This window comes from Apteryx rowi, unplaced genomic scaffold, assembly GCF_003343035.1.
Source record: "Apteryx rowi isolate R43461 unplaced genomic scaffold, aptRow1 scaffold_210, whole genome shotgun sequence".
Classification (NCBI taxonomy): Eukaryota; Metazoa; Chordata; class Aves; order Apterygiformes; family Apterygidae; genus Apteryx; species Apteryx rowi.
Window position 1 is genome coordinate 501,721 of NW_020448420.1, and position 14,184 is coordinate 515,904.

General features: G+C 37.8%; 1 protein-coding gene across 3 annotated transcripts in view; it reads left to right on the top strand.

Annotated features, from left to right (window-relative positions):
• Positions 1 to 14,184, top strand: part of RBMS3 (RNA binding motif single stranded interacting protein 3) — a 440,168-nt gene that overhangs the window by 344,744 nt on the left and 81,240 nt on the right. For all 3 annotated transcript variants that reach the window (XM_026064203.1, XM_026064206.1, XM_026064204.1), the window contains exon 7: positions 7,068 to 7,174. In XM_026064203.1, coding sequence (XP_025919988.1) covers positions 7,068 to 7,174 — 107 coding nt within the window. The remainder of the gene's footprint in view (positions 1 to 7,067; positions 7,175 to 14,184) is intronic.

Consider the following 14,184-nt stretch of genomic DNA (forward strand, 5'->3'; position numbering starts at 1 on the left):
TGGCTAGAAAAGAAGCTCCTGCACTCTGAAATCTCTTCTATTGAATGGCACTGAGGCTGGTGCCAAAATCTATACAAGTACTTTCAATAGAAGTACTTAACAGTAAAGATTTTTTACATTCAGGTCACTGCATTTACACTCTAAATCCCACTGAAGTCACTGGGAGTCTCTCTTTAACTTTTGTGAGCTCTGATTCTGGCCTTTTGTTTAAAATAAAGGCAAAATCTAACATTAAAGTACAGTGTATTAATTAGTTATTGATTAATAAAGTTAATTAATGAACTTAATTCTTCTCTGGATGAGTTCCTCATCCATTCAGGTTCTCCTGCAGGAAGTTGGTTGAGAAATGGAGTTTGTTAAAAATGCACTATTATATTATTTCATTGCAGCACTGCTTTAATATTTCATTTCAGCTTTGCTATTTTGATTTCATTTTATATAAGTACCATATTAAAGCATACTTGTATATCTTATCTCCATAAAATAATTTATCTAGTTAATATTTTGTATCATAACGGTTTCCCCTTATCAGCACCTTTAGATTAGAAGATTTTAATAGACCTGAATCAGGCACTTTTAGAAATGATGTTCTGTTGAAAAATTATAAATATATAGTTTTTGAACAGAAACAAACCTTAACACATTGCAATTTCTTGTAGAAAGGTAACTGTAGTTTCCGATCAGCTCTAACAAATCTTCTGGGGGGCTTCTGCAATGATATGATTAAGCATAGCTTTTCTGTGAAGTAGATGGAGTGTTTCCATTGATTGCAACAAGATCTGGACCACACTTCGCGGTTGGCATGCTGTTTCTCCAACATATGCATACAATTAACCTGTTCTAAATAATTTGTGTTTCATAGAATAGAAGCACTAACTTTACGCTTGACATGCTATTTCTCCTCTGGGATTTACTTTCCTTTTCTAATATATTCTTGCTCTTTGGAAATAATTGTTATACAAAGAGATGAAAGGATTGTATCCCATTTCTGAAGACAGAGAGGTGAACTAGAGATAATTACTTAAGCTATAATATAGTTTACCAGAAGTAAATCACTTTTTTACATCTATAACCGAACAGATGTTTGTTTTCTAATTGTTGCTTTGGGGTACTTTTCTGTTATAGAAAGCTGTTTCCCCATTTTCTACAATTATGTAGTGAAAGTGGTATGTTGTAGAAACCAAATGCAAAGTTAACTCACTGTTTTGCTTTCATAATCATCTGTGTAAGTCCACTGAATAACATACAGCTAAATTTAACTGTAAACCTACTGGAAGAGGTGACAAATATGCTGTGTGTTGCTTGACCTTGTTTCTATAATTCAAAAGACATCATCTTCCACAGTGCATTATTTACAGACGCTTGTGTGTGTCAAAGTTCTGGCTCGTACCAGAAGACTGGGCAGCAAGGAATTATCAAACATGTAATAGTGTGTTTTCATTATACTTTTATGTATATATATTAGGGTCCATCCTGTGATCTCACATCCAGTAGCATGAACTTCTGGGGCAAAATCTATTACTCCACAAAGTAATCAACTCTCTGTCCTTCAACAAGTCAAGGCACTCCGTGCAGGATAGGATGATATATTTATTTGCTTGATTACTTGAGCTTTCCTTACTCAGGTAGTGCTCTTTGTCCTCACATGTCCTTTTTGTCCTTTCATGTCACATACCATCTTTTGCAAATCTTGGTCTTAATTTTTCAAGAGCAGAACAGCTACAGTTGTGTTTTAAATCTTCCTTGAAGAGTTGCTTATTTATTACTTTGGGATGAATAAGTATTAAAATCTTATCTGGGTGACAGAACTTTTCTTGAAACAAGCAGACTCCCTAATACAAAGAGCTGCTCTATTGATGGGGTCCTGAAACTCTTACAAATTTAAGACTTAAAACTCCAATATTCATTTTCTAAATAAACTTCGAGGCTTTTGAAGACACCACAGTCCCACTGAGTATATCCATATGAGCCCAGTGATATTATGGGAACCTTAATTTGTTCTATTCTGCCATGGTTCTAGAGTTTTTGTGTATTTCATTTCTCTCTCTGAAATACTGTATGAGTAAATAGGTCCACCTGCCAAGTACTTTTGATCTTAGTGTAGGATGAAGTTTTTCTCAAAGACTAAAAACTGATTGATTTGTGGCAGGCAAAGGGATTGGTTCTTGTATGGGTGTTTCAATCAGATATTTTATGTGATTTGTACTTGAAAATGTTATCAAAATATTTAAAATTTGGGAAGGAGTAAAGGAGAAAAATAGTTATCCAGACTTGATCAGTTTGAATGCTTGGTGTAACTGTGAACACAGCTATTGCTCTGCTCCTTTTTATTGTGGAGGAGGATTTACCAAGGCTGAATAATAAGTTAATCCAACTTTCTCTTAAAAACATACTTTGAAAAAGATCATTGACTACACACTGACCATTTGGTGATACAGCAATGATTTCTTCATCATTTTTCTTCACATTAACAAAATGAAGGCATTTAAAGATCCACATGAATGTTCACAATGCACTTGTTCCTGGGCTCTCTGTTAAAAGTATTATCTTTATTTTTGCCCAGGATGACAAGAAGAGATTCAGCTCTTCCTGACATGCTGAGAAGTATTCTGTCTTCAAAAATATTCATACTAAAACCAGCTGAAATATATAAATATGTTCTTGGTACTACTCTTCTATATAAGCTATTGCTGGACAGATGATGCTTTACAACTATGAATAGGAAGATGTGGAGGACAAGCTTTTCTCAGCAACCTCTAACAACAGAAAAAGTATCAGAGCACCTGAAAAAGATCCACTAAAGCACCCAACAAAATTCAATTTCCTTTCTACTGAATGGAAATTATATCTTTTATCTTCCTTATTCCTTTATGAAGCACATGTTCATGAATATATACATTTTTGCATATGTGGAAGCTCAAATGTATCTGCTTTCAGATAAATGAAAGAATAAGGAAATGACATTTCATAACTAGTTAGAAGTGGGTTTTTTTTGTTGAATTTTCCAATCTAACTGAAGTTGCATTCCTGACACGAAACATTTCGGAGCCTGCAAGATTTGAAAAGGGGGCACTGTTATCCCCATCTCCTTCCATCTAAAGGTTTTGTCCCATTTTAAATACCAGTGTTGCTTTTGGTGAGGTAACGGCCTTTTGGCTGCTCAGTACTGTCTGCCTGCCCAGTCTGTCTGTCTAACATAGCAGAGCAGAAGCAGCTGATCTCCTAAGGGAGCTTCAATGATATTGACAGGCTTGATTGATGTAAAACTAGTCTCTCTCTTTCACCTTCACTGAACTCTTAGAGGAAACTCAGGGCCTGATTATAGAGAGATGGGATTTTAGCCATTGACTTCCATGGGAACAGAATTTGAACACTGGCACCCTCTGCCCTCTCCTAGAGCAACCGCGAGTGTCTTGGCAAATGCTGTTTAGAAGCACTATCAATTTGATCCTGCTTCCTTCTCAGGACTGAAAGCCAAGTTCAGGGCTATTTGTCTTATTAACTAGAGCAGACTTTGGTTGGGAACTACAGCAAGCATTAAATTTTTTTCCATGAAAAATAGGGTTATGGCTTAATGAACCTTGTTCAGGTTAATGTTGTTATTTATTCTTGATATTTGTATTTGTTACTGTCAGGTAGAAGTCAAAGAAAGAGCAATACCTTCTATCTTGAAGAGTTTATCAGAATGGAATAGCCTGAAGTTTGTCTTGAGCGAATCAATTCTCACTTTTCTGACAGGAAAATACCAACAGCAGATTTTCCAGATGTACTTCAAAATGCCACGCATGCCTGAAACTTCGAGGATATCAAAAACCTTACAATAAGGTGTGCTTATCAGTTCCAAATATGAACATTTACAGATATCCAAATTATGTTTTCTATTAAGTCAGCACTAGAAAAAGTGAGAGAAGAGGCTAGGACGGTGGCATTTATTTTCAGTCTATATATTCATACAGAAGAGAAAGGTAAAAATTCAGTCCCTAAATTCAGAAGTGTCTGTCTGGAAAGGAAGAAAGCAAAAGCAGAAATGGTTTAAAAGATTCCCCTTTTTTCCTTCTTCCCCCTTCTTAAGTATTTAGGGGTAGTATATCCCACTTCTGTTGCAATTCTTTAATATTATTCACAGAATGTTGATACAGCTTGAATAGTTCCTAAATATTTTCTTTTTGAATTGGTAACCATAATACCTGATTGTGATTTTTTTCTTGCTTGTCTGAAGTAAATTTTATTATCTCTAAAGCACTACTGACATTTCATGAAACCATTCAAAAAGAATTCTACTTAGAAATAATTTTGCTGATATAGTGGGATAGGATATGTTCTTTCCAGTATCTTATGTAGTTGTGTATTTGTTTAGTAGGAATGATTACACTCATGTCAAGTGTTCATGTGCCTCTGATCTTGTAAAGCCTAGAGAACTTCTCTTTCAAAGGATTTCAAGAGGGCTGAAGTACACCAGAGGTTTGAGACCTTTTGTATACTTGGATCAGAGATACATGGTTGAACTCCTAAGACTCTGTGACTCTCTATCGTATGTCCTGAAAGAATAAAGGATATTAATTTGATTTCTTTATATTTTGAGGTTGGTTACCATAGTTTTATTCCCAGTGACAAGCCATTAAGATCTACATCACTGGAGAGCTATAAGATCATTTTCTGTCTTGCTGGATATAGTATGCTATGTATCTGTATTTTGGAAAAAAAAATAACTGGACCCTCTTCTTGTCAGAATTTTTCCTTTTGATCCTTATGCTTATATTACTGTTGGTCTGCATGAGTTGATCTTTTCCCCAGAACTCCTTTCAGTTTGCTGTAGAGGAATATATAGTTTCCCATGCAAAAGTCTGCCTGTGAAGATTATGGTGCCTTGTCCTTTTCCATCCCCTCCCCTACCTCCTGAGAAGTCAGTACAAAGTTTTTCCCCTTTTTTTCTAGATGGGGAGCAAAGTTGTTTTACAGGTCTGTTCTGTGGTGTGTAATAGTCTCTTTTCTGTCCGCTTTAGGAAGGTCCAAGCTAGCATATAAAAGGCTGWCAGATGGTAATGCTAGATACTGGGAAGTCCAGAAATGTCAACAGCTTCCCATTTGTGGTTGGCTAATATACAGAAAGGATATGTAGTAAACCATATAATTTCCTAGCTTGCTGTACCACATCATAGTATAACGACTAATACCACATGTGTGCGTTAGCAGATGATCATGGCATGTGTAAATGTGCAACGTTCAGACTGAGTTTTGCCTGCTTCTCCTAATGATATCGTGTGTTGCTTGATAGTTGTTCAGTTCAAAACCAAAAGCTTTTGAAGCTTCAGATGTGACATTTATTAGGTCTTTCTCTAATGCTATCTTGGCACCTGCTCCTCCCTTGCAATCATATCAAAGTGAATTGTAAGTAACCACTTTGAAATCATGCTGCATCGCACTGTGGAGTAAAACCAGTGAAAGTGCAGGGTAATCAGCCCCATAAAATCTCTCCATCTGCAGAGAGAATCTCTGCAGCCACCTGGATGCTTTTAAACCTTCATTATTTTAAATTTAAAATGGTTGGCTGAGCATTGCTTCTACCAAAATCGGATACAATAATCCAAGTCAGAGGTGGGGAAAGACATCTGGGGTCACACAGCCTAGCTTTCTGCCAATAATAGATTGTTCCCTGTAGTTCACTTTCTAGTGACCTTGGAAATTACTAGCCTGGTAAAATAGTAATGAAAAACAAAGCTGTTAAAGCTTCAGGAGTAGCCAAACTGATCCTGTCCCAATGAGAAATTGTGCTTTTGGTGCAAGATTCTCCATGTGCCTAGCTCCTTGGTTACAGTTTTCAAGTGATCACAGTTTTAATTTACAATTTCTGGCCCACTTTGACTTGTAACTAAGAGGTTGAGGGAGGTGAGCTGGTTTTAATGCTCTATGAACTTACCTACTCCTTTAACCAAATCATTATTTTTATTGCAAATAAATAAGTAAGCAGCTCGACTAATCCCCTTACTGCATCTTTTTTTTCATAACTCTGCACTTCTATTTCTTCAGCATTTCTACCCTCCTGGAAACAAGAAATAACAGAAAAGCTAGGTTTCTTCTCTTTTCCCATCAAAAACCCCAAAGTTCCTGAAAAGGTTCTGATGTGAAATATCATTCTTAGGTTTCTTTGAACTAAGTCATCTGTGATTTACCTATCAGTTGATCTAGGCAATAAAGGACAATCCTGACATATACTTAATGAAGCGACTAGAATTTGGCCCCTCTTTTAGGAAAGAGACGGCAAAGGTTTGTTCCCACCAGCAAGCTAAGTACGGTTTTGGCTGAAAGGTATTTTAGGAGGCTCTTAAAAGCTGGGTAGATGGGAAAAGATGCCAAGACACCAAGTTCCCTTCCTGTTGTACCCATTTGATGTGTGTTTATTTCTTCACGAGGGGGGTCTAGTGTGAGCTCCCCGTTCGGGTCTGGGGCTCTGCGAATCTGCGTTGTCCAGCCCACTGTTGTATTCTCACAGACCAGACCTCAGTTGGAGAGGAAGGGAGTTTTCTCAGCTGCCAACTCTCTTAAAAGAGTTAAGAGGAAAAGAAAACTAATTGGACTGTGCTTGGCAAAAGACTTTATTATATTCTATTTATCCAGATTTTAAAGGATGGAGTGCTGAGAAACACAAAAATAGTGAGAGCATTTACTCCCTAAACAGATTCTTGCAAAGTTTTTACAATAAAAACAGAAAGCTGCTTTAGTAAAGCAGTGTTTATCCTTGCACTAGTGCTGGTCATGAATATGTGTCTAACTTAGCTGGAACYAATGCCTGACTCTACTATTCCACTATAGCAACTTAACATTCTGCGTAGGCTGATTATTTTTTCAACAATATTTGCTAAATTCTTTTAAGGGCTGCCAGTATATATTTTTTGAAGCTTAGTTAGTAAGAACAGCTGCCAGTGGAGTCAAGGCTAAAAAAGGCAAAAAATATCTGCAGAAGGCAAGGTTTTACTTCAAAAGATCAGTATTACAAAGCACTACTGTTGCTGGTATAATCACTTTCTTTGGGGGGATGCTAATATAGACTGGGTTTCTTGTCTTCACAGCCCCCACTGAGCCTTTGCTGTGCAAATTTGCTGATGGAGGGCAAAAGAAGCGTCAGAATCAAAGCAAATACACACAGAATGGAAGGCCGTGGCCCAGAGAAGGAGAGGTAAGTGCCACGTGGCAATTATTTCCCAGGGGCTTGGGAGAAGCCAGCTGCAGACCTGGAGATCTACCTTTCTGGGCTGTGAAGGAATCAGGTGGCACACAAAATACAATAGCTTCACACAGAAAAAGTGAGTGGTAGTATATAAGTGGGGGGCAGAGGGAGGCTTGTAATAATGTGTACCGTGTAAAGTCACAGGAAAGGGAATTTCAGAGCTGCGTGTGGAACTGTCCCCAGCCCTGTCACTCAGCGAATTCACTGTCTGCAGCCAGACTTGAACCCAGCCTTCTCTTACTAGTGTGCCATCAGCACCCGTTTTGTGCCTGTTATAAACCAAGCATCTATTTCCACCTAAGCAATGCAACAACATTATATTTTCCATATATTTCCTGGGGATAGAACAGCATCAGGGAACATGTGGGCTGTTACAGAATGGAAAGATGTACTTGCCCATCTAGATTTATGGTCAATGTAAAAGGGCTCCAAAAGCTTGTCTGAGTTGGGATCTTCATTCTGTCCAGACACAGCAATTTACAGTAGGCTCTTTTCCATCATGTGTACAAAGTTAAAAAAAAAACAAAACAAAACAAAAAAAAAACAGTTGCTTTCTGCTCTGCTGTTTCCTTTCCATGCACTTGAACATGAAGTGACTCCAAATGTGGGTGAAATAAGAAAAGAATTTCTTTGACTCTTCAAGAGTTTGTTTATTCTTCTTGAACGTTATTATAGGATAAAGACACTTGCATAAATGAGGTAAATCTGGTTATAGTACCTTCTTGTACATTATTATAGCTATGAAGGCAGAAGGACTTACAAGTGTTTTCACCCTAAACACCATTCTTTGTGTTTATAATTGAGACTTCAAAGAAAAAAAAATACATTGCTCAGTTGTGGCCCTCTAGAATCAGAGGGTTTTTTTCTTTTCTTTTTTTTTTCTATTATTTTTTCAGATATTTCTGCTATATTTACTTTAATTTTACAAAGCAAATAAAAAAGCAAACGACTTGGTATTTCAAAGTTGGTATTTCTAGACGGTTTTTGATTTTCACTAACTATTTGATTTGCTAGCTGATACTTTTTGGACCATTAGTTTGTGACATATATACTCTAGCACGATTGGTGAGCTCCTAAAACAAATAGAACGGCCTCTTGAAAGCATAAAAATTGCTCCCTTCAGCAAGGTGGTTTGTACACTGTTCCAACAAAAATGCCCCAAAGTATTTTTAGCTCTGTGGACTCAAAGTGCCAGCATGGCAGCCACATTTGCTACAGGAGATTGCAGTAGTCTCCAAAGGTTCATTGCGGTCGTTGACTCAAAAAATGGAGACGTCTGCTTAGGAGCCGTTATGGTTTGTCATGTTAAGGATTTACCAAAAAACGAGTGCCTTGAAAGTACTTCGGGCAGTAGACTCAGGTCATATGAGATAGCATATAAGGCTCTAAAAACAAAGGCATCTAGGAGGTAGTAACAACCCTTCCAAAAGGTCAATAATCCATATTTTAAACAGCTTCTAAATCCCTGTTTAAATAGTAAATGCCATTGCAGACATTATCTCCACTGTTGTATACTTCCTTGAGTTCAAATCAATAAGCAAGCGAACGTAAAGTTAAAGTCACCAAGCCACCGTTATGTCATATGGCCTCAGAGCATGAACTTATAGCACTGTATGTAGTGTATTTGCCTCTCTGTCTGGGAATGGCTCATATTAAGGACAGTGGTATCCTTATGAACTAAAGGCAGAGTGTGTTTAGTGTGTTAATAGTATGGAAATGCAAAAACTACTGTTGAGTGCTGGGAGACATCATTCCTTCTTGTTGCAGTCAACTATCAAACTACAAAGCTGTTGTCACAGTATAATCTGCAAACTTGGAAAGATTGTAAAGATGGGGACTCACAAATATTTCAAGCTAGGAATGTGCTCTGTAGAAATATGGTTTCTTAGATTTTACTGACTTTTGGTTAACATTTTTCTGTACATTGGGTATTACTAGTTGAAGCACTGGAGACAATAATGCATGCTGTCTTTTACTGTAAGTCACTCATTTATTAGATTTCTTCCACACTGTCATACAATTTTCTTATTTCCAAAGTAAAATCCTTCTGCAGAATTAATCTTATATTTTATATGCAGTCGAGTTTTTCTGCCTCTTTGTCCTTAACTGATCTCGCTCTAAGCAAGACATATCATTGAGTTCTTCTCATTGTAGCAGCACTCAGGTAACCTTCCTACTACTATTCCTGTCAAATTTATTATTTAAAAAAAAAAAAAACAGGCAGTGGATAGTGAGGAATAACTGTTAAGAAGACAAATGTCATAGGTCTGATTACAGATGGAATCTGAAAATATTCCCTGCATCTCTGCTTTTTCTTGGTTTCTTCCCCAGAGAAGAGCATTGAAATAGTGTCCAAGAGATTGCACCTCAGTATTTCCACCCGGGCTAAATCCTGTGTGATATGGTATCTAGACCAAGTTGTATTTGGCTATTGTTCAGATAAGCTTTTGCATTGGTGGATAGTTACGTGAAGGGCATTTCGAAAACTCCTGCGGTTTGAGCAGTGTTCACAACCGCACACGTATGAGGATGACCGCGCGGGAGGGCCGGATCCAGAGGAATGGCACGAGCATTTTTGTCACAGGCCTCCAGCTGGGGTATGCAGAGTGGAAGCCGACAGCTGGGCAGGATGTTTGGATGCAGGGGGAAAATGGCAGGAGATTTAGTGGGGAAGAACAGCTTGCCGCAGTGTTACCTCTCTGGCCATGCTGTTTTCCAAGATTTTGCTCTCTTTTATGGAGAGCTTCCGTGGAATTTAATAAGAGAGGGTTACTTTTTGTGGTAAAGTTTTCAGGCCATACTACAGAATGTAATAGCAAATTTTATTCCTATCATACATTTTGGTAGACTGCTTCATAACCATACAGAAATACTGTAGTTGTCTGTTAAATTCTGGCTGGCTGGTTCTCTTGCAGAATACAACCACTGAAATCCTGGCAGCAGTGTAATTTGGCCTGAAATTATCACTTCAGGGTAGAAATAGTCTTTTGCTGAGAGGGAAAAAAAAGAAAGAAAAGGCAAGTTTCTTATCCCCTGTATGTTTTTGCTGTGCTTGGAAAGGCAGCAGCATGGTCCGAGTATCTGAATGCAGCATTTTGCCCCGAGCTGCCTGTAGCCCCCCAAGCCTCCCGCACGCTGCTCTGCCGCCTGCACGTCCTGCTGCCCTGAGCCAGGGAGCACTGTCATCTTGAAAGTAGGACTGATAATTTTAGCTATTTCCTAATTCTTCTTTGGAATTTGGGCACAGCTAGTTCTATGCCTTTTAAAGTGAAATCTTTAGGAATATACTGAATTTCTCTAGGGCTTTTGGGGAGGTTTTTTGGTTCTTGTTTACTTGGGGTTTCTATCCAAAGGGCATTTGTAATCAGTGAAGAATGTACGACCCTGTGTAGCATTTTCTAATCCTCACCCTTCCACTCTGCTTTGAAGCCTAGGAAAATATTCAGCAGATTGACTGAGGCATGTGACTGAGGATTTATGATGGCCAACAAATTCCAGACTAAGGATCTGAGGGCTTGGATCACTGATGGCTTTTTAAAAGGCTGTCAAATTATGCACCTAACATATAGGTGCAATAAATGTACAGTCTGATAAATGCAAGCCTGCAAATGTTGGGAATATTTCCTGTGAAATTCTTTTGTAATAACTGGCACCATTTCTGCACAAGTTTATATGTTTTGATTTCTGATTCATGCTAGTTTAAGCAAGCGGGGAATTCAGCACTCTGTTTTGAAATGTTCCCTGACAAGATCATATTGAAGAGATGGTGAGGGAGGTAATCATATTCAAATTCTGTCTGTAAAATATTTGATTTAATTTATCTCTAAATTGCAACTGACATGTCTAGAGGTGGGTGACATTCCTCAAAAAAAAAAAAATTAGCTAAAAATGCAACTGGGGAGTCAAGCGTAGTTATGAGTTCAGGTCAGATTGGATTAAAAACTGTACTAATGTTTTACTGCAGATTTACTGAAGCTTTGTTTTGATTATTCTGAAATAAAAATCTTTTGATATGCATATTTAAGTGAGGATTTATTTGAAATTTATCTGGTAGAAAGGGAAAGATCTCACATAAACTGAAAATAAAAGAAATGCTTTGCATCAACGCAAAGTTAATTGTTATTGTGTACGTTCATCTACAAAGAACAGTTATGGAAATGGTAGCATTTCTGTATTTGGTCAGCCCAAAGTGATTTGGTTTTTATTCAGTCTCTGAGATGAACAATCCAATATTTTTAAACCTTTTGACATGTCATTTGCAAGTTGCTATAAAATTTAGACCATTTAGATATTTATGTTGTCTTTCTTGCAAGGAAATATCACCATTAAAGTCACCAATAAAGACATTCACCGTTAAATGTGACCCCCTTGTCACTGAATTTAGTCTGATGTCTATAACCATTTCTCCGAATTTCTACCAGTAATTTTTCTGTTGATTGTTTTCTTGCTTCTGTAATCTGGGTTACTTTTTCTTTTCTCAATAGCTAATAGATTAAATCCCATTCCCTCCCCTTCCCTCTCTTCCCCCTTTCTCCTTTGTTTTCTTGAATGTCTAAAGAATTAAACATGTTTTTAATTGTTTCTTAAAAAAATAAAAAGAACTAGTAGTTTGGGGATGTCACTTTTGTTAGTATTTTCTCTTTTTATCTGCTACTCATTACAATTCTCTCCAATGCAAACAGTAATTCAGAGGGAAAAACATAAAAAAGGTAATTTGGGAGATTTTGTGGGTTTTTTGTACAGTCAGTACCAGTGAAGGGTCTAAGCAGTTGATCATGGTGCCAATTGCCCCTTCTTTACTAGCAGTAAGCATTTAGAAATAGTTAGTAGATGTGTGCTGGGCACATTTATAACTCACACATAGATTTCTTTTGATGCTTCCAAGCAGATAGGTACTACACAGCTGCGCTCCATAATCCTCTGTATCTAGGGCTGGTGCATTTTATACCTAGACAAATGATTATTCTTTTCTTTGGGAGACAATTTCTAGACCTGTCCAGATACGCAGTAGTACCCACATACAGAAACCATGCACAGAGACATTCCTTGCATAGTTAGCATGCATGACATCAGACATTGGTCAGTATTTTACATACTTATGTTCAGCAAAAGCTTAATTTAGCAAAGAGAGGAGTCGAACCTGAAGAGCAGCCTTACACAGAAGTAAAAAACAGAAGGGGAAAAGATACCTGGCAAATAAGTGTGAACACATAGCACAGCGAGTTAAAAATTCTTCATGACACAAGACGCAGTCCTTGTGGGTGACATGTTGAAAAGATGCTTAAGTGGCACAAATACCAAAGACCAATTTAGAGTGACTGGATTTCAAGTTTCTAAAGCACGTAGAAAGATTTGAAAATAATGACCTATATGGTATCACTGTTTCTAGAATCAGATCAGCTTTTTAAAAGGGATGGTTTTCACTCATAATAAAGGCCTTGGATTATCCCTGCTCTCTGAAACCAGAACCAACATTTTCCTTAGTGTTCACTTTTAGCCTTGGATTTCCTTCTGCTGTGAAAGAAGTCCTGCCAGCTGTCACAGAGATTTTACCCCAATGGGGTTTTCCTCCAAATTCTGCTGTTAGGACCATGTCTTCTCTTGTAGAAAAAACAGATGCTGGAGACGGGATAAGGACATCGCTTACTGTACTCTTCTGTATCCCTGACTGATATTTGKTGAGCTGTCTTATCCAGTAGTGCTGCAACCATCCCTGGAAGTTTTCCCAATTTACTGTAACACATAAATCTGTTGTGCAGATGTAACCATAATCCACAGATGAATTAACACTGGATCAGACTGATGGCAAAATGGGTATGCCAAATCCCCAGAAGCAGATGGTTCATAGACCTGAAGACAGCAGGGTTAAATATATGAGTTGACTGTGACAGTAGAAAATTATATTGTATTATATTGGTCTCTGTGAGGAAGATAATATCCTTTTTTACTCTTGTAAACTTCAGCATTCATCATTTAATTCATCAGTTAAATTGAAGTGGGAGCAAAGTGACTCAGCACCATGAGCAAAAGCTGTCTAGATTAGACTTCCAGCCAGTTCTGTAGGACAAAAAGGTTTCTAGTCATTCATCTGGGCTTCTGAACTTGTGATTATGTCTATCAATTCAACCTTTGGCCCTCTGAGGTTCATGAATCATTTTCCCAATTTGACCTCAATGTAATATATATTTTTCTCTCCACAACCACTTTCTTCTCAGAAGTTGCAGCTGCTTAGGGAGCACATTCATGTGAAAATGAGTGTTTCTGAACACACATCACTGGGAAATGCCCCATTTCTTTCATATGCATCTATATTTAAAAGTTGTCCCATTTATAGTTTAGATTTCTCCTTCTTTAAAAAAGAAAGGTGATTTTTATTCAGAATTTAAATTTAGAAATATCTCTGATAATGTGGAATGTTTCTGACAGAACTGTTTTAAATAATCAAAAGAAGGAACTCTGCCAAGTTAACTTTTCTGCTAACTGAGCTTATTCTATTCTATCAGTATTTTAAACGATCTCATCTGGGTTGTTGGTTTTTTCCCCCTCCTCTCTCTTCCTTCTTCAGATTGTTTTAGTTAGGGTATCTGCTGCCAGGGCAGAGAAGATCCTTGCACTAGGGTTCCTGGCAGATAATAGCAGTGGTAACAAAACAAGTAGAGGAATTTCAGTGTTGAAATTTCAGTTGATTCAACTGTAGTAACAAAGATCACACCCAGTCCCCTAGGACTGCAGCTTGCAGTCCTCTTGCGTGAAAAAAAGAGGGGATGAGCCAGAAGAGAAGGGGAAGAAAGGCAGCGTTTTCTGGTCTAACTCCTGCATTGATTCACCACAGTAATTCACTGAGTCCCAGTGTGCAGTATTATTTTTCCAAATCTCTCCTTAAGGAGAAGAAACTGAGGGAACCTCTTGCTTGAAAACCTCACCACATCAGCGGATGTTGTCCCTCCTGCGCAGTGAAA